At 39.4% G+C, this 22,609-nt stretch overlaps 1 protein-coding gene and 1 long non-coding RNA gene across 3 annotated transcripts in view; one reads left to right on the top strand and one right to left on the bottom strand.

Annotated features, from left to right (window-relative positions):
• The window catches only part of negr1 (neuronal growth regulator 1), a 167,264-nt gene extending 153,839 nt beyond the window's left edge, over positions 1–13,425 (bottom strand). For both annotated transcript variants that reach the window (XM_037769190.1, XM_037769189.1), the window contains exon 1: positions 13,226–13,425. In XM_037769190.1, the coding sequence (XP_037625118.1) occupies positions 13,226–13,395 (170 nt within the window). In that variant the 5' untranslated portion in view covers positions 13,396–13,425. The remainder of the gene's footprint in view (positions 1–13,225) is intronic.
• Positions 13,426–13,630: 205 nt separating this feature from the next.
• LOC119488035 lies at positions 13,631–17,379 on the top strand. Its single transcript, XR_005206853.1, has 3 exons — positions 13,631–13,769; positions 15,286–15,394; positions 17,182–17,379. It is a non-coding gene; the product is annotated as an uncharacterized LOC119488035 (long non-coding RNA).
• Positions 17,380–22,609: the final 5,230 nt, after the last annotated feature.

Raw genomic sequence — 22,609 nt, forward strand, 5'->3', positions numbered from 1 at the left:
AATTATGAAGAACTTTCTGATCTTGTAAACAATTTTGTGCTCTTAACAAATTAATCAGAAACACATTGGTTGTATAAATATGAATGGTGATGACACAGCAAAAGTCACACCCAAGCATGGTAAACAAGTCTGTGTTTCAACACTGATATGGGTACAGCCCTAGCTCATAACATGAAGAAGACATGCAACAGGCGCGTACTACAGTTTGGGCAAACGTCAAACCTCATACATGACGGCAACACCTTTTACCGGCATTTCACGCCATGTCCACATCATGGACTCTGATCAATCATAGTTAGATTTTTTGCAGTCAATACTGCATGGTAATACGACTGTAAATTGACCAGAACAAGCAGAGTAAAAATTATTCATAAATGTGTTGCGGCAAGTAGCAAAGATTGTGGTATTATTTGTGAAACTCTATTATAACGGCGATATGAGATTAGGTTGTCTAAAAGCCTCCAGCCTCTCTCTCCAACGGGATAATTGATAATTTGATGACTGATACATGGGCCTTGGCTGCAGTTTATTCTTTTTATTTTTCAAATCCCTGATTTATTGTGAACCGTTTTGAGTAAGCACAATTGTCACACAGAACAGACGCTAACATGCTGTATATGAGCAGACCAAATACTAAAGACAGAACGAAGTACCAGACAGCTCATCCATTACAAGTAGTAACTGATCACGACTACATTTGCCTTCGCTGCTTACCTTTAGACGCAATTAATGAACAGAGAGAAAAAGAGAGATAGGTAAAGATAAAGTGAAAGTGAAAGAGAGAAAATCAGAGAGAGAGAAGTGTGGCGAAATCAAAGTACCATCATGAATAGCTAAAAGCCCCCCCTCCACCGAGTCTAAAATTAGAATCCTAATGAGTGGCAGTCTCACAGATCAGTTGATGAATTCACTGTTTAACATTAGCACAGATTGAGTCAATCTCCCTGCCATGGTGTGGTTGGGACAAAGCCTGACAGCCTAATAATGTCACAATGTTTGGATTAAATCCTCTACTTTTTTCCAGGAACTTCCCAGTCTGTTGTGGCCAAAATGAAAATATGTTTCCCTCGTAAAAAGAACCGAATGCTTTCGGTGGGGTTCATTAAACCAGATTCTGCGTACAGCACACATTGCTGAACATGCTATTAAGCAATGGAGGTCGGGGCCTTTTCAATAACACAGCACTAACCTTTGTGACTGATGATCGTGTTCTGTGTTCCCAGAAGTTAAGTACTGAAGGGACTGTTTTAAATTAAACTTGAGCAACACCATATTTTTGTTCTGTTTAATTGGATTACACTACAGTAACAAAACCGTTGAGCCATCTGTGCAAAATAGCAAAGAGTTAATTCACTGTCATGAATCTACAATTAAGCAGTAAGTATCCAATAGGGGCATTTGTCATGGCTGCCTTTCATCAACCACCAAATTAAACTAGAGACCAGATCTTGTGATGGGATCACAACAGCCGCGATGCCAAATCAGGCCAGAGGCGTAAAGTGAGGGGGCCTACTTCCAGCGCCCTTGCTCGTACCATTACGGGATGTCACGGTTAATGAACTTGTGACAACACCGGTGTTACAGATTACTCCGGACATTTTACAAGAAAAGGCGCTTGCTTTAGTCTTCACCGTTGGATGGCTGTGTGTTTGACCTCTCCGGTCAAGCTTTTGCTGCGAGGCTGCAGGTTTCCACCCGGCGATGCTGCGCCATGCACACCAGCTGTGACCGCTCTATCCTCCTAATGGCGATTTCCTCATTAAGGTTACGGTTCCCTTATAGCATTGATTTTAAATCCGAAGTATTGCCCAATAGGTGCTTTTGCTTTTCGCTTTGACACCAAATCCTCCGCCAGCGTCTTGTCTGTCAACTCTCTCTCTCGTCCCTTGATAAGAGTGTGAAATCTGACTCCTGCTACTCTGTGCAGAGCAGACACTTGCATTTTGAGTTTGTAGATCTGTTGTCCGACTATGTATCGATAACACAGCGCTGATACCCCAAAATGAACAAAATGGGTTATATTTCTTAAAAAAAAGTGTATGCCCGACCACCATGTAACGCCGGTAACACCGACTACCACGGAAACCAGTACTCAAAACCACGTCTGTGGTAGTTCCCGCTACAGTAGGGGTCTCCAGGACACATTTTAACATGATGGCACACATACACAGACTCACAAGGTGAAAACAATACCAGCGTTGCTGTCGTGACCGGTGAAGAAAAGCTTTTCAGTAAATATGCTTCAGTATTTCAACAGCACTGCAACACCATACAGAATATTAGGCCTACACTTACTGTAAGGTCTGCACAATATTAATGAATCATTCCCACAAATGAGGCTTTTATTCATCTCTGTGCAGCATGACACTTCTGTTACTTTAACTCCTGACCCCACTGGAAACAAAAGGTAGCACTGTTCTCAGTGATATTGATTTGCTCCACTGCTTCTTTCTCCATTTACTAATAATTACCAATGCAGACTCTCCAATTACTCGGCTCCAACAAACATTTACAGCAGTCTGAAATCCACACACTCATTATGTAGATGACAGAGAGAGAGAGAGAGAGAGAGAGAAAAAAAACAAAACCCAAAACCTGCTCAGAGCGACTCCAATTAAAATTCTTTAGCCACGCCAACGTGGAGCCAAATGAATTATGACAATACGTATCTGCTTTAGCTGCTGGAGGTTCTAATCAATTGTGAGGGACAGCCATCGTGAAAATACGAGCGAACTAACTGAAGTGCTAAAATAGAGATGACAGTCAGTGCTTCTTTCCTAATTTGGAGAATTTCCTTGATTGCCCGTTGAAAAAAACTGACAAAGTAATTATAAAGATTTCTTGGTAGTGAAATATGTGTGACTCATAAGAGACTGATATTTTGTGAGGAACTATGGCAACCAGAAAAATACTAAGAATTATTCTAGTCTTTAAGAATCCAATGTATTACTTCATCTCATGTATGAGTTTGTTTCTAAAAGCAGTTATGATATACAGTATAAGCGTAAGTTTGAAGGTGATGAGTATCATGTTAAACTAGGGCTGGGACGATTCACCTTGATATGTATTGAGATTTTTAAGTATTGCGATTCTACAAGTACTGCGATTCAATATTACAATTTATTGCAATTTTTGTTAAATTTTTTTAACACTAGACCACGGGAAAAAGTTGAATCATACACTTCGAGGGACATTTACTTTGGAAAATATCTAAATGAATACAGTAAAACTGTTTGATTTTCAGCAGCTTTTCCCTCAAGGCCTATCTGACCGAGGAGATGCGAGTGGCAGCTGACTTGACGGCACATTACCGCAATACAATAACGTTAGCTGTCCATGACAGAGTTAGAATGCAGCTTTACCCATTCCCAGCTCTGCTTTTCCTGGCAATGTGTGAAACCCAAAGTGTTTCCATACTTTAACGTATGTGTAGTGTTTACCACTCTTGATTTAAAATTTGAGAGTGCAGGTCGTATCCACGCAGACCCTCCGCCGTTATCTACTTTTTCGTTTCAGCTCGCTGCGGTTTGTTTTGGTTGACAGATAAGGCACGGATATGATGTCACGTTACTCAGACTACAACAATAAAAGCGGTAACTTCCTTCTACCTCCGCATAGACTCAAATGAAGCAAATATATTGTTTCTGGCATTAAAAAATCTATTTCAAAATCGTAAAAAAAAAAATTGCAAGCCAGCTTTATTGTTCCTTACTCTATCACGGTCCCTCAGAGATAAATGCATGTTCCTAGTGCAAACCCAAGACACAGGACTAATGTTGAATTTCATTAAAGGACAAGAAAATACCCTCTCCAAGAGCTGAAATCCCTCTGGACTGTTTTAACTCACTGAAGGGCATCGCTAAGACAACCAAGTGTCAACACTTCTGATTTATTATTCCTATGGGATCAAACTAATGTTTACCTGTGGTCCCTCCAGCCTCAAACCATGCTCACACATAAAGATCTTACATTGAAGATAATGACATCAACTCCATCCCCGAGGGAATATCTCCCATGATAATGATTCAGTCTCGCTTCTGCAACTTACACTCATTGGAAATAAGCTTAGAACATTAAGAAACACATTGTCTTAGTGAGATGGAGATTTTCGTCAATCAAAATTGCAAGACAGGTTCATCTTCTGACTTAACAGAGCTGAATTCAGGGATATGTGATTATGCCTCCTGCAGTGATTTCCGGGCAGGAAATTTCACGTTTCCCAGAAGCTTACTAAAGGTTGAGGTGTTTCTCGTGCTCAGCATACCAAGTAAAGTGTACCACCCGTACGCCTGCACTCTTTGTTTCATAGCTTCATCATCACACGGGCTTCAAACCCTGATGTCAGCGAGTTTTGTTTATAACCTGCTGATATGAGAGGCATACTAAGACTTGCTGGTATATAACTAGACTCTACTGAGGAGGCCCAGATGAGATTACGAAATGTTGTCAGAGTAGCACAACTAATTATCATGGAACACAAGGAGATGCTAACTGATTGATTAAGGGTTTTAATTGAAGGGGCTCTGAGGAATCGTTTCAGCTCTCTGTGATGAAAGATTGGAAGTGTTGGCATACTGTATGATTTGGAGCCAAAAAGTCTGTACACACTGTTCAACAAAGGAGTTGGTAAAAAGGTTTTTACTCTAAAAAAGCTGTCAGAGAGAGTAGCTTCATCTTATAAACAAAGAGACAATATATATCCACAAGAGCACGCGCAGAAACGGTGTTATTTCTGATACAGCGCATTGGAAATCAATGCGCATGTCGGCTATCTGCTTAAGCAGTTAAAAACTCATAACACTCGACTGTAAGTATCCACACTCGTGTAATGATTTCACTTGTAAATAATAAGTGGACAAATCACGGCCCAATGCTCAGTTTCAATAGTAAACTGTTTCCAAGACACACTTTCAAAAAAATGGAGACGTCTCCCAACACAGTAGACTGAAAAATTCAGTTTCAAGTAACTTCACTTTAAAATTGCCCAAAAGATAACCTGTTATTGCCTCTCCAGTCACTCTCTGTCAAGTTTAATTTTGAGGCTTATAGCTTTCTCACAACACAAAAACACTCCTCTGAGATTTTCCCCGCAGAATTATTGCAATTACGTGGATGCTCACAGCTGGGTACGGGTAAAAGCTCCATTTTCCACCCCAAATCATTTTTCCCTATCCCCTGTAATTGTAGTGATTATAAGAATATTAGAAAGATGCTTTAAAACCCAGCATCGCATCTATTTCCCTCGAAGGATTTACCTTGGGAAAGCATTTCCATTTAGGCTTTAATTCACCGGGGCACTCAATCACTTTAGTGCTAATTGAAATATATTAGAAATAGAAATGCTTAATTTTTAGAAAGTACAATGGATTGACTTGCCTGACAAATGATGAGTATAAATGTAATTCATTTGGAAATGGTTTATGGTGTGCTTTCATTTGGCTTTCAATGCACGACATAGTTACAACATGAGGCCATAAATCATAGCATGTGACTAAAAAAACATCCTAGAATGTACTCTTTAGGAAGCCAGAAAAACGTACCTTCCAACACTAGTTTGTATTTTCTGTGTATATATTTTCAAAAGAGAAGAGAATGGCTAACCCAGGCTCATCTGTAAATCCATAAAAAGCATTTGATTTATCTCATGAGTAGTGTCCTTCTACATTGATTGAATATACTGTACATCACTTGACACAAAAAGAATAAAAAGGTACAAACATTTCTTGTCTCATTTGAGAGATTATGCTGCTCTCAGCAACAAGCTGAATGAAACAATTCAAAATGATGCCACGCCAGGCTCAGAGTTTCAAGTGGATGCTGTGGAGGAGGTTAACTGGAGGTCTTAAAGGAGGCAGCTGCTGTGAAAGCCTTCTTAGCCACTGCTCAAATAGCATGTCACCTTACTGGCTGATTTCCATCTGTACCAAAGCACATCTATTGCAAATGGATGGCAGAGTAATGAATCTGATGAATACTTTAGTATACCCACATTAGTCAGTTCCCCTTGGGCAACAGGACATAGACCCACAGCGGTAGCAATATGTCTGCTTTCTACTTTTTAAAAGGAAAGGTCAGACTTTTTGACATAAGACAGTATGAGTTTCTCGCTGTTAGTTATATCTGTGCCAGGCCAGCTGATTAGACTGTTGTCAGGCTATTAAATAGGCATTATCAGTCACTGTAAGCACCATAGATGTTGGTCAATAGGAGCCTATTACACCCAATATTACGTTTTAGCATCTATTCATATGGTAGATCACCAAAACAAGGTATAAAAGAACACGACAGTGACCTAGTCAGAGACGAAGGATGAGACACAAAACACAGGGTTTTCAGCCAGTAGACTGGGGTTTGCATCCTGTCTGAAACCAACAACGTATAGCTGTTTTTGTGTTCACTAGCGTTAAGTTTCACTTCGACTTTTGAAACAGTTATTTTAAGCCAAAACACAATGTTTTTCCTTAAACTCAGAGGTTATATTGATAGCCTTTTTATATAGACAAATCATTTAAAAATAAATAGAATACATCCAAGGAGCTTTTAGAAAGGTGCAGAATAAAAGTATGGCTTTTCCTTAAAAACATTATTATGACTGTGAAATAACCATTTCAAAATTAATGTTTTGTTTATCTCTGTGTGAGATATCTGATGTCCAGTTCCCACTTCTAACAAGGCTTGTGAGCCAATAGTATAACAATGTTGGTATCACATGGTATCTCTGTGTCAGCAGTGATCAAGTTGCCAGTTAATGTGGAAGAAATGGATAAATAGTTGAGTTTGACACTGGTATCTCCATCAGGCTGCAGAATAAGTGAATATTTACTGTGGCAACAATGTAGGCCTGTAGCTATATGTTGCAAAATAACTCTACCACAAAAGATTCATGACTTGACATGGCTGAGTCATTCCACTCAACCATAAAATATGCCAGTTGTGCAATGAACTGGCAGGCAACCATTTGTGGTGAAGGGAATACAATGAAACGTAGGAGGGAGAATGCAACATCTAAGGGCTGAATGCTATCAATTGTACCTTCAACTAAGTGCTTTTGTTGCTTAAACCTAAAGAAGCCTTTTTGTTTGTGTTCAAAATGTAACGTTTTATTCAGTTTTACAATGTTTTAGAACGTGTTGCTTTTGAGTTTCGCTTTTACAACGTAGAAGGCGTAGTAGGCCCCTATTGACCCACATCTATGGTGCTTGCCGATAACGCCTATTTAATGGCCTGATAACAGTTAAATCGGGTGGCCAGGATGGCTCCATCTGGGAGCTCCCTAACAACAGCCCCCCCCCTCCACGCCCATTGTTTTGCATCATCATAATAGCGTCTATTCACTCACCAAAAAATGAGGTCAAATTACTTCCCTAACACTTGATCCTTGCGATGCGGGGACCACGCTGAGCATAAGGACTGTGAAAGAGAGCAACATTGTGCTGACAGCAACACCGATCGCATTATGGCGCAGCAAACAGGCGAGGGGATTTTGGCGTTTAATTAACAGTGACAGACTCAGGTGGGGCCCACAGATGTGTCAGACGAGGTAAACCAGGTTTTCTCCCAAATGAGTGCATGAAACTGCAGATAGCTGACAGCTAACTGATGTGCACACTAGATCTGCTATATCTCCAACCAAGCTGTTGGAGATGAAGTAGTCTTGCTTATACTTTTTAACAGCGCTGGCTAATTAAAATAAAATGATGAAATGCAGAAAGTGGAGAGGACGCTTCTCAGCCATGGTTATGGTCTGTGTCAACAATTCCTTCTTTAAATTGTGTCCTGTGGAGTTTGAACCGTCACTTAATATTCCTCTATTCGGTCTTACCAGCATCTGCGTTGGGGTGGGGACACACCAAGCCATTTAAACTAGATGTTGTCTCTGGCACAAGTGCTTATAGTAAATGTCAAGACCTTTCAGAGCCATAATAATGACACAGTTGAGGAAAATGATACATGGCACCGCTTTTGTCCTGGATAAGGCTAGAAAATGCAGCTCCAGTACAATCATGTACGGCCAGAAAAGATTTTCATCAACTGGTCCTGTTGACATGAGGCAATGATTTTAGATTTATACGAATACCAGACTTTCAAACTAGTGACAGGTCAATTTTGCACCATTACAGAAACTAGGGCCTGTGGTACAGGCCTTACTCCGTGGCAGTGGGCCAACTGTCAAACTAAATGACAAAAATAAGCTCGGATCATTGTCTTATTCTCGGTGTGTACAGCCTCGCTCCTATTTTTCCCCTGTTTGCTATTTTCTGCCTTTGAAGAATGTACAATTTAGCTTTTAAAGCTCGATCAGTGTACCTTTTGTCTAGCTCTCACCCTATCATACATATTTCATTGGGAAAATAGAAAATACCAAGATAAAAAGACAGACATACTTTAAGAATAGTGCTGCAAATCGCACCTGTATGGTAGCAGACTATGCTTAAGATTCCAGTCTGTCCAGACTAAATTCACAGACACTGGCTCTTTGCTGTTGATTAGAGCTGCTTATCCATGTGGAAGAGGCTGCCACTGATACCGTGTGTTTCCTGACAGCATGGGGAACTGTCTTTTCATGTGGCTGTCCCCTTCAAATTCATGGCATTCATTTACTGGGAAGAGTCGAGGTTTATTCAATTGAATCCAAATGATATAATCTGCAAAATAATGGGGAAGAAAGGGATGTGTAGCTCCTCCAAAACAATGTGCTCCCTATGGATGATTTTCAGTATGTAAAAAAAAAAATGGATGCATAACTTGAATGCACTCATGGAAGACGCTGTACAAGCAGCAGCACGACTCATTTCAGAATACAGGGGGCCTTTGTTAGAGGCTGAAAACGGCTGAGCTTTTAAGTAATCAAAAAAAGATTAAAAGGGTGATGATGATACACATGCGGACCATTCTTTATCTTCAAGAAGCTCAAATCATTTAATTGATGTGGACCCACTGTCCAACATGAATCAGGGCAGCAGTAATGCAGTGCTCAGAATTAAAGAGGTGGGGGAAATGAGCATACGACAGCGGACGCACCTCTCGGGAGCTACTCCATAATCCAGAGGCAGTGACTAATTGCGTGCTTCTGGGTTTGTCAGTATTTGAGAATGCTCACATTTTTTAGCCAGCAATCAGCTTAGGGGCACGGCGAAATTGCCCTCTAATAGTCCGGGGTCTTCACAATAGAGAAACTCAACAAACAGGCACTGTTTTCTGCACTAAAAGAAATGGTTCATGCTTTGATGCCTGGCTCTCAAGACCAGTGGGGGGAAAAAAAAGACCATGATTCCTTCTGGTTTGAGGAAATGACTGTAGCAAGACAGAGTAGGCCTTTATCATCACTCTGGTGATGACAGCGTTTTGCAATTAGCTGCAATCCAGAGAGGCAAGCAGAGCCATTTAAGAGCTTTACAATCTCTATTAGGTCAACAGGTGCGAGCACAGCAAAGTGATAACTTCACAGTGGCGGCATTCACGTCAGTAAAGAAAAGCCAATGAATGGTTACATTTGAGTGCTGAATAACCCATTAATTAACTTTAAGAACCTGACAATGAAAGCATCTTGAAAATGTTTTCCCTATCCATTTCCTAGATGGCATTTACCGAGGCGGTGACCCGCTGGTGGAGAGTGTTGCCTTATTCAGGGGTGGGAGGCAACTTGTTTATTGAGCTGATTCATAGCACAGGGATAATCTCTGGTCCAATAAACCATCAGGATTCAGGCAAAGCTGCTGCCACTGATCACAGCCAACCCAGATTGACACCAGGGAATTAGACGCCCTCTCTAAAGAGACAGTCGGAGGAGTAAGTCTCTTTGCAGGGATGGAGGGAACAAGGGAAAAATATAATGTGCCCCTTAGCTGTTGCCAAGGTAATTCTATGATGAGCACCTACACATTCAAACCACCCTCATAGGAAGACACTCGTCTCCATACAGCCACTTATGACGACCTTATGCTACAGAAACAATTCTGCTCTTCAGCAATCAAGTATGAGACAACAATGACTAAAAGCCAAGCTGAGTGGAACTTTAGACAGTTTAGCTGCTCTGTATTCAGATCCACACCGAGCATCTTTCAGAGTCAACATCACAGAATTCATATTGAAATGGGGCAGGCCTGCCCCCTCAGCCTCAGAGCCATCACAACGGATATTTGATATTGCTAGAACAAGATATTATCACAGCCCTCCAAAGATTTGCATCTTTTTTTTCTGTGTTTTGTGCAGAGTTTTCTGAAGAAATGAAATAGACTACACAGTTTTTTTTTGCAATTATAGCCTGCAAGAGTGGTATATGAAAAAGTATGCATTAAACCTGCAGTAGGCAGAATGTTTTTGGCATCATTGGGCTAAAAAAATTCCATAATAACCTTTAAACATATTGTAATTGAAGTGCTCTGAGAGATAACTAGATGTCTGCACCTCCTCATGGCTCTGTTTTCAGGCTTTAAAATATTTAGCCCGTGACGGGAGAATTTGGCCAATCACAGGTCATTTCACAGAGATAGTTCCTATTGAACATTCCTATTGGCTGTGTTCCGGCTGGTGGGCGCTGCTTGGTATTTCCTCAACTGATCTCAACATGGCTGCCGGGTCACAAACTTTCTCATTTTACAGGTCAACAGTACCAGCCCGTGCGCACGAAAAGGCACATAAATGCCCCGATAAGGCCTAAGGTGTTTAGCGTGCAATAAGTACGCCTTTCTTTCCGCTCGTCTTTTGTACGCCATGTATCCTGTACTGACGGCAATGTAAACACATCCGCATACAAATGCTACGGTAAGAGTTAGTGACGTGGTACAAAAAGCGAGAAGGTGGATGGGTCCATCAAATACCGGACTTTTAACCAGGGGACCCATGATCGGGACCATTGTTGACCGGTGTTTTGTTTTATAAGTTTACATTAGTGACGTTTGTCACGTGTTTTTTATTGACTTTTGTGACGTTTCTTACTCAGTTTAATTACTTATTTTAAGCCTAACCATGACGTTTTCTAACTTAGTGTTCTTCTTGCCTAAACCTAACTGTGGACGTTTGCGTCAAATGACACTTGAAAACGCTAAAATGCAAACTCATGAAACACAGAATGTCCATGTAATGTCGTGGTATTTTATACGCCTTCCCCTGAGACCGGATTGACAGTACACTACAAGATGTTTCTGAAAAAATTTGAGACCAGAAATAGGCATTACAGTAACAGAATATTGAATCATAATTGATCAGCGCTGCCTAGTTTGACTGGAGTTAGCGAGTGATCATATGCGTGCTTGCGTGTGGCCGGAGTCTCTGCTCCTCTGCCTGCTTGCCTTCACTCAGCTCGCTCCACCTCACGTGCATGTGCGCACACTACACACTGCAAAAGAGTTAGTTTAGCTCTGAGAATATCTAGTGAATGTACAGTGGACGTTTGTGCAGAAATAACTGCTGCAGCTCCTCCAGACCAACAGAGGTTTTCCGTGTCTTGTGAAGTGACGGGGCTCCGCAGAGAGTAACGTTATCATCTCCGACCGGGTGTCGGTGTCTTCCTCCGGGCGCGCGCGGTCGGGAAGCTGAAGCAGGAAAAGCCAACACTAGGATCAGCAGTGATTCATGGAGAGACCTTCGTCTGGTCAGCTAACATTACTGCCAAGCAGGTGAAATATAGAGTGATATTGTGGTTTAAGCTGACGTGTGTCGCCTCACTGTTTTGAGCGATGCTCATTCATGTCTATTTAGAGCGAGCAAGCGCGACCCCGACACTGACTTTCGTTGACTTAACGGCCACTGGTGTCGCTGTTGACAAGCATTTCTGAAAGTTACAAACAGTCCCTTTAAAGGCTACATGCCTCTGTTTTTTGTAATGTTCAAATGTTTTTAATGAATTACATGGGATTTATTGTTGTTGGTTTTATGGTACCGTGGTATCGAATTGGGTATCGAGAATCGTGGAAACTCATTTGTATTGATATCGACTACAGGATTTCTGGTATCGTGACATCCCTAATCAGGATATAGGGCCAAACTTAAAACAGTTCTGCATTTTGAAGACCATCCATTACATGGTGTTTTTAACGGACTCAGAAGCTCATTCAGTGAGAGACTAATGATGCCTCAGTGTTCTACTGAACGATTCAGGAGGTCTTTTGTTCCAGCAGCAGTCAGATTTTTTAATGAACATTCCTAGATATGGCCTAGATCCATGGTACCGCTCAGCTGTTGATTATGTCTCAAAGGGATTCTTATGATGTTATCTATTTATTAGTGTGTTGAGAATACTGTGGTTTTGTTGTTTGTTTGTTGTTGTCTGACTTGTGGTGGCAATCAAATTTCCCCACGGGGATCAATAAAGCTATCAATCCATCTCTATCATTGCAACCATTATATAAAAATAACTTTTTTTTAAATCACATTTGCTCCATTTCTACCCACTGCAGCTTTAAACGTGTGATTACAATGTAAACTATTTTCTTACAACGTTTTTTGATAGAATATATTATATAAACACAAACTCCTCCGGAGTGCACTGGTCCAAACCACGCCCATGCATGCCTAGTAGATAGATAGTCGTTAATGTGGAGCTAAAGTAATACCTGTGCAAGCTGCTGGCATCGCAGCCTACGTGATGGTGATGGAGATGGAGGGAAGATCATGGGGGAGGATGAGGGAAGAGAGAGAGAGAGAGAGCGCGTCACTGCCATAACTCGACTCTGATAAACAGCCTCGTTTTTGAAACTGCGACATCACACTGTCCATTCAGCAAAAGTGAAAGAAAACAGCATGTTAGGCTCTATTCTGCAGCACCTCTTTGCATAGAAACTGAATCACCAACGCGATAATCATACAACATACAGGCGACAGTGTGCAGCAGCAGTGGTGGCGATGTCGTCCCGGCTTGCGAGCAGCTATAAAAACCAAACACACCACTAACACATAACAGGTGCACACACACAAGGTGGTGGAAAGTGTGTTGGAAAACTTTGCCGTAACCTGGCGCTGTACACTTGTCGCAAGAGCAGCGGCCGTTCCACTGACTGACCGTCACCCCCTCCGCTGTCAACAAGGACGGACGGACGGGATGGAGATGGAGACGGAGGGAAAAAATGGCCTATTGTTGTGTGTTTATATCAGACGCTATGGCGATAAAAGTAGTTAACAGACACGATAAACTGGTGTTGAGGAGTGTGAGAGCTTCGGAGAAGAACAGAGAGTGAGTGTGAGCGGGAGAAAAGTGAAGTTATAGCTTATATATGTGTTGTTTTACCTCAGTAGAGCCGTGTCGCCTTGTCTGCTGACCACACTTTCCACCGAGGAATAGTCCACAGTTTGTCCAGCGGGCAAACAGGACGGCAGAAAGCAGCACAGGCTGAGTATTATCGCAGTAAGCCACTGACCAGAGACACAAGCATCCTGCACCGCAATCATTATGTCCATCACAGCTGTGTTTGTGTTGCCCAAGTCTTGCCAAAAAGAGAGTGCAGAGTTAGCTTTAAAAAAAAAAACCGCTTTTATTTCCACACTTGTTTGTCCTTCCTCGGAGCCCTCGTAAAGAAACAGAAACAGTCCGCCGTGTAGTATAGTTTCCCAGGTTGTGTTTTTTCTGTGCTGGATGTAGAGGAGTCCTCACTGTGCAGGGGAAAAGTGTGTACTCTCCAGTGGCTTGCACACCATCTAGTGAGGAAATGCGATGTAAAATGGGAGCAGACCTAGAAGCAGACAACCCCCAGGCTCTCTGATCCTGTTGCCATGCGGCCGTTTCCCGGGCAACCCGTTTCCCAGTGGCTGGTGATGGAGCAGTAAAAAACTAGGTAGGTATTGATACACACACCAGGAGCAATTAAAGATATCGACTTGGAGAACACCACCCCCTATTTATCTATCCACCCATAAAGGAAATGTGAGCATTTTGGTGGTGGAAAAAAATGGAGATGGTGACGCAGGTGTATCCCATAGGAAAACTCTGAGAAAACATACTATAATAACATCACAGAAAAGTAATATTCATCATTTTATGTCATGGTATAAATGAGTCATTTTATATGAAATGTGAAAAAATACAATAAAATGGAAAACATACTATAATAACATCACAGAAAAGTAATATTCATCATTTTATGTCATGGTATAAATGAGTCATTTTATATGAAATGTGAAAAAATACAATTAAAATGGAAAACATACTATAATAACATCACAGAAAACTAATATTCAAAAGAATACAAAAAAATACAATTACTCTGGAAAACATACTATAATAACTATATCACAGAAAACTAATATTCAAAAGGGACATCATTTTATGTCATGGTATAAAATTAGTAATTTTATATGAAATGTGGAAAAAATACAATTACTCTGGAAAACATACTATAATGACATCACAGAAAAGTAATATTCATCATTTTATGTCATGGTATAAATTAGTCATATTATATGAAATGTGGCAAAAAAATACAGTTACTATGGAAAAAACAAACTAAAATGACATCACAGAAACTTAATATTCAAAAGGGGCATCATTTTATGTCATGGTATAAATTAGTAATTTTATATGAAAAGTGAAAAAACATTATTATAAGTCCATTTTAGGAGATCTTGGGAATATTGGAGTGATATTTCATTAAAACTGATAAATGATAAATGATCATATAAAGCTTGATGAAGAACAGCCATTCCATCTCCAGTTTTATCCCATAGGAAAACTCAGGAAAACATACTATAATAACATCACAGAAAACTAATATTCAAAAGGGGCATCATTTTATGTCATGGTATAAATGAGTCATTTTATATGAAATGTGGAAAAAAATACAATTACTTAGGAAAACATACTATAATAACATCACAGAAAATTAATATTCATCATTTTATGTCATGGTATAAATGTATAATTTTATATGAAATGTGGAAAAAAATACAATTACTCTGGAAAACATACTAACATCACAGAAAACTAATATTCAAATGGGGCATTATTTTATGTCATGGTATAAAATGAGTAATTATATATGAAATGTGAAAAAAACATTATTATAAGTCCCTTTTGGGAGATCTTAGGAATATTAGAGTGATATTTTATTAAAACTGATAAATGATAAATGATCATATAAACCTTGATGAAGAACAGCCATTCCATCTCCAGTTTTGAAATTTAATTTATCTTGTATATCTTAACTGAAATTACTGGCTGGTGTGATTTTTTTTCTTTGTCATCCTCGGATTCAAGACAGCAAATCAGCTTTTTTAGGTGAAAAACTTCTACTTTTCTAGACTTCAACCACACATATATACAGTATGATGATTAATATCAACATTTCTTCACAGAAGTGAAACAGAGAGCATCTCCGAGGACTTCTTATCGGCAACCACCCCTGGACATGAGGCTGCAGCGCATCGACTCCCTTCCTACACTGATGCCTCTGAAAATAAAAAGGTAAAAAGACTCCAGTGGGGCCACATTCATTTGAAAGGAAAAATAAAACCACTAGACAATGTCATGCACAGACGAGAAATTCATTACATGTTGCTGTAAATGAGTCATTTTATATGAAATGTGAAAAAACATTATTATAAGTCCCTTTTGGGAGATCTTGTGAATATTATAGTGATATTTCATTAAAACATGCAACAAGCATGTATGGCTTCATAAAAAGAGAGAGGCAGACACAGGGGACATGCAAAGTTTGTTTTAGAGCAGCAGCCCTTCTGCATTATGCTGCTCTAAGCCTTTTTGACTTAGCCTACATAATACTTAACAGACTGTACAGCCGTAACCATGGAAATGACATACATTTCTCTGAGGTGACATGTTTGCGTGGTTCTCCTCTGCATTATTGTTATGAACATAACATTTTTTCATAGAATAATAATAAAAGAAACAAAATCAAGCAGACTCTAAGTGTGTGCTTAAAACTGACTCAGTGTAATTTTGCAAAATGATTATACAAAATGAACTCTGGGGATATTCTAAGCTGGTACTGTAACCTGTATTCAAGCAACATCTTATTAGAGGTTCAAGGTTCTTTATTTGCCATTTGTCAGTTCCAGGAAATCAGTCATTGGCAATGAAAATTCTTTGGTCTCAGGTCCTTCAACAATGCTTGTAATATAAGTATATATAAAAGGGGAAATCACACAAGTAAATGTAAAAGCAGAATGATAATCTAAGGCATAAAATTATACATATTTAAAACAGAAATGTAAATTTGTACTTTAGTTGATGACAGTATTTCAGATGGGAAAACTGAATGTAAACGGGATTTAGAATATGCATGATGAGAAGTAATATATGTGCACAGAGGTGTAAACAGGAATGTATTATTTAATAATGAAAAGTATTGAAATATATATATTTATATATACAGTATATATATATATATATATATATACATATACAGAGGTGTAGACAGGAATGTAGTATCTAAAAAATAAAGGTAAATAAAGGAAAAGTGACAAGTGATGTTTGATGAGGAGGTCAAGAGTTCAGCAGTCTTATGGCCTGTGGGATGAAGCTGTCCCTGAGCTTAATCAATCAATTAATTCTCAACCATTGAATTAATCAGCAACTATTTTGATAATCAATGAATCCGTTTTTTAAAGTCTAAATTCTCTGATTCCAGCTTCTTAAATGTGAATATTTTCTGGTTTCTTTACTCCTCTATGACAGTAAACTGAATATCTTTGAGTTGTGGACAAAACAAGACTTTTGAGGACGTCATTTTGGGCTTTGGGAAACATTGATTGACATTTTTCACCATTTAATAGACCAAACAACAAATCGATTAATTAAGAAAATAATCAACAATGAAAATAATCGTTACTTGCAGCCCTACATCTTATCCTATGCAACAATTGCATGATGTTTCAGCTTGACAGATTGTGTTAGTATTTCAGAGAGCATGTGCTTAAAATATTTGTTTAAAAGTTTAAAATGTTACATAACTAGTACAAATGAACTGTGGGGATATTCTAAATTGGTACTGTAACCGGAATTCAGGTAACCTCCTATTCTACGGTGTTTCAGCTCTTTTATTTGTTGTTCTATTGTTGATTTTATTTTCCAGTTTTGAGTTTATATCCTATATAAAAAGTATCCTATTCTCTCCCTCTGAATTCTATATAACACTCTCTCACTGAATTCTTATACGTTTTTTTTTTATTAATTTCCCCAAGAGGATCAATATACTCTGATGATATCTTATCTTAAATCTTATCTCACAGACCACAGAGCCAAGATTGCAGTCGGTGATGTTATCAAGATGCACTGTCTGGAGCTGCTCCATTGAAATTAAACGGGTCGAGTAGCTGTGAACTCCTGGACGGTTTGCTTCAGTTTTTACCCTGAAACGAGCTCCAAAGTATTGCCTTGCATTTTGGTTTAAAATAAAAAAACGGAGTCTTGAATCCTCCATGAATTCATTCTCGGCGCTGTGAGAGTTGCCTTTCCATCTTTGGTTATTATTTTATCTGTGGAGATAAATTGTTTATCGCGGTGGTATGAGAGAGTAGGAGTTGGGACACGTTTCTATTTGCAGGCCCGGTTGTGACGGAGAGCCAGGGAGCTGGTTTCATGAGGGTAAAAGGGACGTTTCACTGTGTTGGAAGTGAGTCAACAACCAATGTTCCATGACAAGCAGCATTAAAATAGGGCGAGTGAAAAGTTCATCTTGTCACAAACACAAGTCTCATTTGCATAACTGAAGCTCCCTCTGCTGTTAATAGCTGTGATAATACCATCAATACCAACACTTAAACTCTGCTTCTGTGACAGAGGTGGTTTGGGCTGAGACAGATATTTTCCATCCTTCTCTTGTCAGTCACAACATTGATTTTTTATTTTATTTTCGCCGAGCCCTCAAGTTACCTCAGAAAATGAACCTTCCCATGCATGAAAGCTATAATTACAATGACTCCATTTTGTATTAGTGTAGTGTGCGGAGGGGAGAGGAGACTGGCAGCCTCTAATATTCAACTCATAATAACCTCAGGAATTACGAACGAGATGAAAGAGATCAGGCGCTGGACTATCACAACGTCTGAGCTGTTTTGAGTAATGGATACCTCAGACATTTCTTCACAGTTTTCATAACCAGCCGTCTTTTCAAAGCCAGAGTGAAATCAATGCATGCAATTTGCTTTAATGGGGAGTGAATGAAGTGACACATACAGAAATTGCCCGTTTTTTTTCTCAAGACAACATGTTTCCCCAGTAGATTTAAATATATACTACTTCACAGTGTTATCGGCGTCTTTAAAAGTGAAGCATAAACCCAAGAAGAATGGCCTTGTTTGTGTGTCTGACTGTTTTAGTGGTTTATTAAGACGGTCTGCAGCATTAAAGCTGTGGTTATTGTCTTAATTTTATGCTAATGATGAGGCAAAAACCACTGAAGCATATGCTGCCTTATTTTGACTGCTCAGAGTGAATGATGAACCAAAATGCCTCGGAATAGATCCTTTAATGCTTTTCTTTGCTGTCTTATTGCATGTTGTTGTTCAGGTATATTTGGCTTTTACACACAAATTACCAACCTCAGTTTATGGAGCTAATTTATTAACCTGAGTAATGCAGTATAATGAAAGCTATTGTTTCCTGAAGTAGGTAAGTGCATGGTCATTTTTCTGTAATAGTGATTTGGTTGGCTATTATGATAATGGATGACATCCTGCAGGGAAGTGTGCCAATCGATCACAACAAACACCGACATACGAATGCTGAGCAGTTCTATTAAATGCACCCCTGCAGCCTGGGTTTACGGGACATAAGAGAAAGATCCGTGGCTGATCATATAAAGCTTGATGAAGAACAGCCATTCCATCTCCAGTTTTGAAATTTAATTTATCTTGTATATTTTAACTGAAATTACTGGCTGGTGTGATTTTTTTTACTTTGTCATCCTCTGATTCAAGACAGCAAATCAGCATTTTTATGTGAACAACTTCTACTTTTCTAGGCTTCAACCACACATATATACAGTATGATGATTAATATCAACATTTCTTCACAGAAGTGAAACAGAGAGCATCTTCGAGGACTTCTTATTGGCAACCACCCCTGGTCATGAGGCTGCAGCGCATTGACTCCCTTCCTACACTGATGCCTCTGAAAATAAAAAGGTAAAAAGACTCCAGTGGGGCCACATTCATTTAAAAGGAAAATTAAAACCACTAGACAATGTCATGCACAGACGAGAAATTAATTATATGTTGCTGACATTTCAATAAAAGGGGATAAAGTGTAAGAATTCCCCTGCAACAAGACAGGCTGTTCTCATACCGTTCGTAGCTATACCTACGAAAAATAATGCACTGTATTAGTATATATATATCCCACAAAATCAGTTCATATGCAATCCACGTTATCGTGAACCAGGAAGTATAAAGAGCGCTGCGTACGGAGGAGATCGTGGTGGATGCATGTGTGGGTCAAAAGAAACACCAGACTTTAGCCCAGGAGACCGGTGTTCGTACCCCATGTGAAATCAGCTGTGCGTTCCAATACCCATACTACCATACTATTTAGTATGCCAGAAGAAGATTTAGTATGTCCCAATACATAGTATGTCAAATGCAGTATGCCAAAAAATACCATGATCTCCCACTACATGCGGTCATATATTGCAGCCAGCATGCTTTTCTTGGCTATTCTGACCCACAATCCTCTGCACAGCAGATATATGAGCAAGAGGGTTAAAATTCAAGGCGTAATGTTATGATGAAGTAGTATGCACCAATTGTATGCAAACTGCATGCAACAGTACGTACTTTGTAAGGGCAGCTGCAGTACGTACTAAAAGTAAAAAAAAAAAAAAATATGCGATATGGAACGCAGAGCAGAATGGTGCCTTCAAATGAAACTCGTGTTTACAACATGGATAGTCGTGTACACAATATGCATGGCATTCAAGTGGTTAAGTCATGAGAACACCGCTGCCGAGCAACGGCAATATAAACTTTCCACTTACGAGGTTGTGCATACCACAAGGGGGGGGGCGTTCATATTGACTCTTCTCGTGAACACAGTGAACACAAACACGACCCCATTTGAAGGCACTAAAAGTCAACGTTGATGTATTTGTCACGTAACTTACGCACACAAGTTTTGTTGCCTAAACCTAACCAAGTTGTTTTCTGCGAAGACGGAGGTTTATTTTGAAAAGACTGAAGCGGAAATTGACACATGCGTCACGTGTTGCTGGACATTTGTAGGAAAACACACAAAAAATGAGGAATAACTTTTCGTTCGATATCATACAAACGGTTGTTTGAGGATATGCTGTACAAGATGATGGTTTGATAAACCTTTGACAGTAGATTTTAAGCTTTGAGATCTGTTATACCTGTTGGTAACAGTCACATGAAGGCAGAGGATTACAACAAAAAGTAGATTGAATGGCTCCTCCTGCACATTCAGAATCAAACACCATCTGAGATATGACATTCAGCTTTGAAAAGAGGCTGACCTGTCTTTCTAGGAAATACAAAAACATGACAACCTTGATGCCTTTGCTTTTGCCTTGAGTTCTTCACATACCAAATTCTATTATGTTATAGATCGACACCTGCACTTGTCTGAGTAGAAAGTAATGTATTACATTGCTCAAACTGTATAGTACAGTGGACAAAACTCATTTTGAATGAACTATAGAGTTTGATATATGTAGCCCTCCAGCGGTGATTTATTTTGAGCCTCTCTTTTCTTTGCTTTTCCTGCGCTGCCCGTGTGGGACAAAACCTACAACACTCATGAGTCATAACTGATTTGTACTTTCAGACAGCACCTAGCATATTTCATACATGGCGGAGAGTTCAAACAGCTCTCCAGAGTCATTAAATAACGCAGGAAACAGATCTTTAAGCCCCGAGAGTGACGTTCACTATGAACTTTCTCCAGGATGTGCAGCACAGCCTGACAGGTGAAATTAAAAGAGGGAGGGAGTGAAAAGTTCATCTTGTCGCAAAATATATTGAGGAGAGGCAGCGCTGAGACGTTACTGACATCTTTATAGGACATAGTGTAGTTTCTTGTTAATTCTCATTGCTTAAATGTGGAACAGCTGTCTGGAACAGTTGAGTGCCCAGTTGGCTGGATGCAGAGTGGTCCGTGGTGTATCAAGTAGGCTTTAGGCTACATAATAATGAGACTCGAGGAATCAACAGTGGATGAAGCCACACATGAAACCATCATAACACTAAACTGATAATTTGCTGATCCTAAGCAGTCAGGTGAGTTATTTCTAATACAACAATTTGTACTTACACTTGTAATTTCATTTGTCTTAAATAAACAAGAATTACTGTAAGGCAGACAAGGGTCACAGACCTGATGTGATTGATGTGATGTGATGTGAAGTATATTGATTAATAGGCAGTGAAATAAAAGTGTTAAAATGTGCCCCCCTCTGTGAAATATTGCCAAAGGGCTTTTTCATTTATTTATCTCAAGATGACTCTTACAAGCAGCCTTGAGGGTCCACCATGTTGATTGATTGTTTCAGAGACTTTGAGCTATCAAGTCAGACCAATGACTGAATTTAAAGTCATCACTTGCTGTTGGGTTAGTAAGAGCCGTAATCAATTTTTTTTTAGCCACTTGCGGGGAGCAATAACACAACACTGACCTATTGGCACCCTATAAAGTTGTTATGGCAAATGTGTTAGCAAAATAAAAATCCAGCAAATACAGAAAATATTTTTTTTAGCTGCCTGGAAAATGTCTGATATTTTCAAAGTCCAATATTCATCTCGTATTAGCTCTGTTTTTGGTCTCCACCAGTGGGCAACCTCTGGGTCTGAAAAGTGAACGTTAATGCGGAAGTTCCTTAAACTTGCATTATTTCTAATAGCCAGCAGGGGGCGACGCCTCTGGTTGTAAAAAGAAGTCTGATTGTATAGACGCCTATGAGAAAATGACCCTAATTCTCACTTGATTTATTATCTCAGTAAACATTATAAACATGAGTTTTAATGGTTTCAATCGCTAGTTTCAAGTCTTCTTCAATACAGCATGATGTTCATTTAGTAAATTAAGGTCCCATTTAGAGTCAAATAGATCATAAAGCAGGGTATGATTCAGGGCGTGGCTACCTTCTGATTGACGGGTCGCTACCACAGCGTTGCCCAGTCTGAGTGTTGTCCGCGTTTCCATCTTACAACTTTAACCCTTCCACAACATTTTGTAAGGATGCACCAATACCAAAACCTGATCAGATATCGGGTCAATACTGACTCAAATAGCTGGATCGGGTATCAGTGACAATGGGGCCGATCTATTCAATTCAATTCTATGTTTATTTTTTATTTTTGACCAATTTGTTGCTGCATTGAAAAGGTTTAGACTTGAATTATAATTCCTGTTCATTTTGAGGATTTTTTACAAAGTTGCTGGTGTACAATTTATTATTTAAATAATAAATAACAATTCAGTCAATTTATATCTATGTATTTATTTGTTACATTTTGTTTTACTAAGTTAGGAAAGCAATGTTTAAGTCAAGCCTGATGCTGCCTTACACATAAAAGAATGATCCCAGTCACTTCCACACAGGGAGGCATACAGTTTATTAATTAAAGACTGGTATCGGATCGGTACTCAGTATTGGCCGATACCCAAAGCCCAGGTATTTCTATCGGTATAGGGACTAAAAAA

Source organism: Sebastes umbrosus, chromosome 5 (assembly GCF_015220745.1).
Source record: "Sebastes umbrosus isolate fSebUmb1 chromosome 5, fSebUmb1.pri, whole genome shotgun sequence".
Classification (NCBI taxonomy): domain Eukaryota; kingdom Metazoa; phylum Chordata; class Actinopteri; order Perciformes; family Sebastidae; genus Sebastes; species Sebastes umbrosus.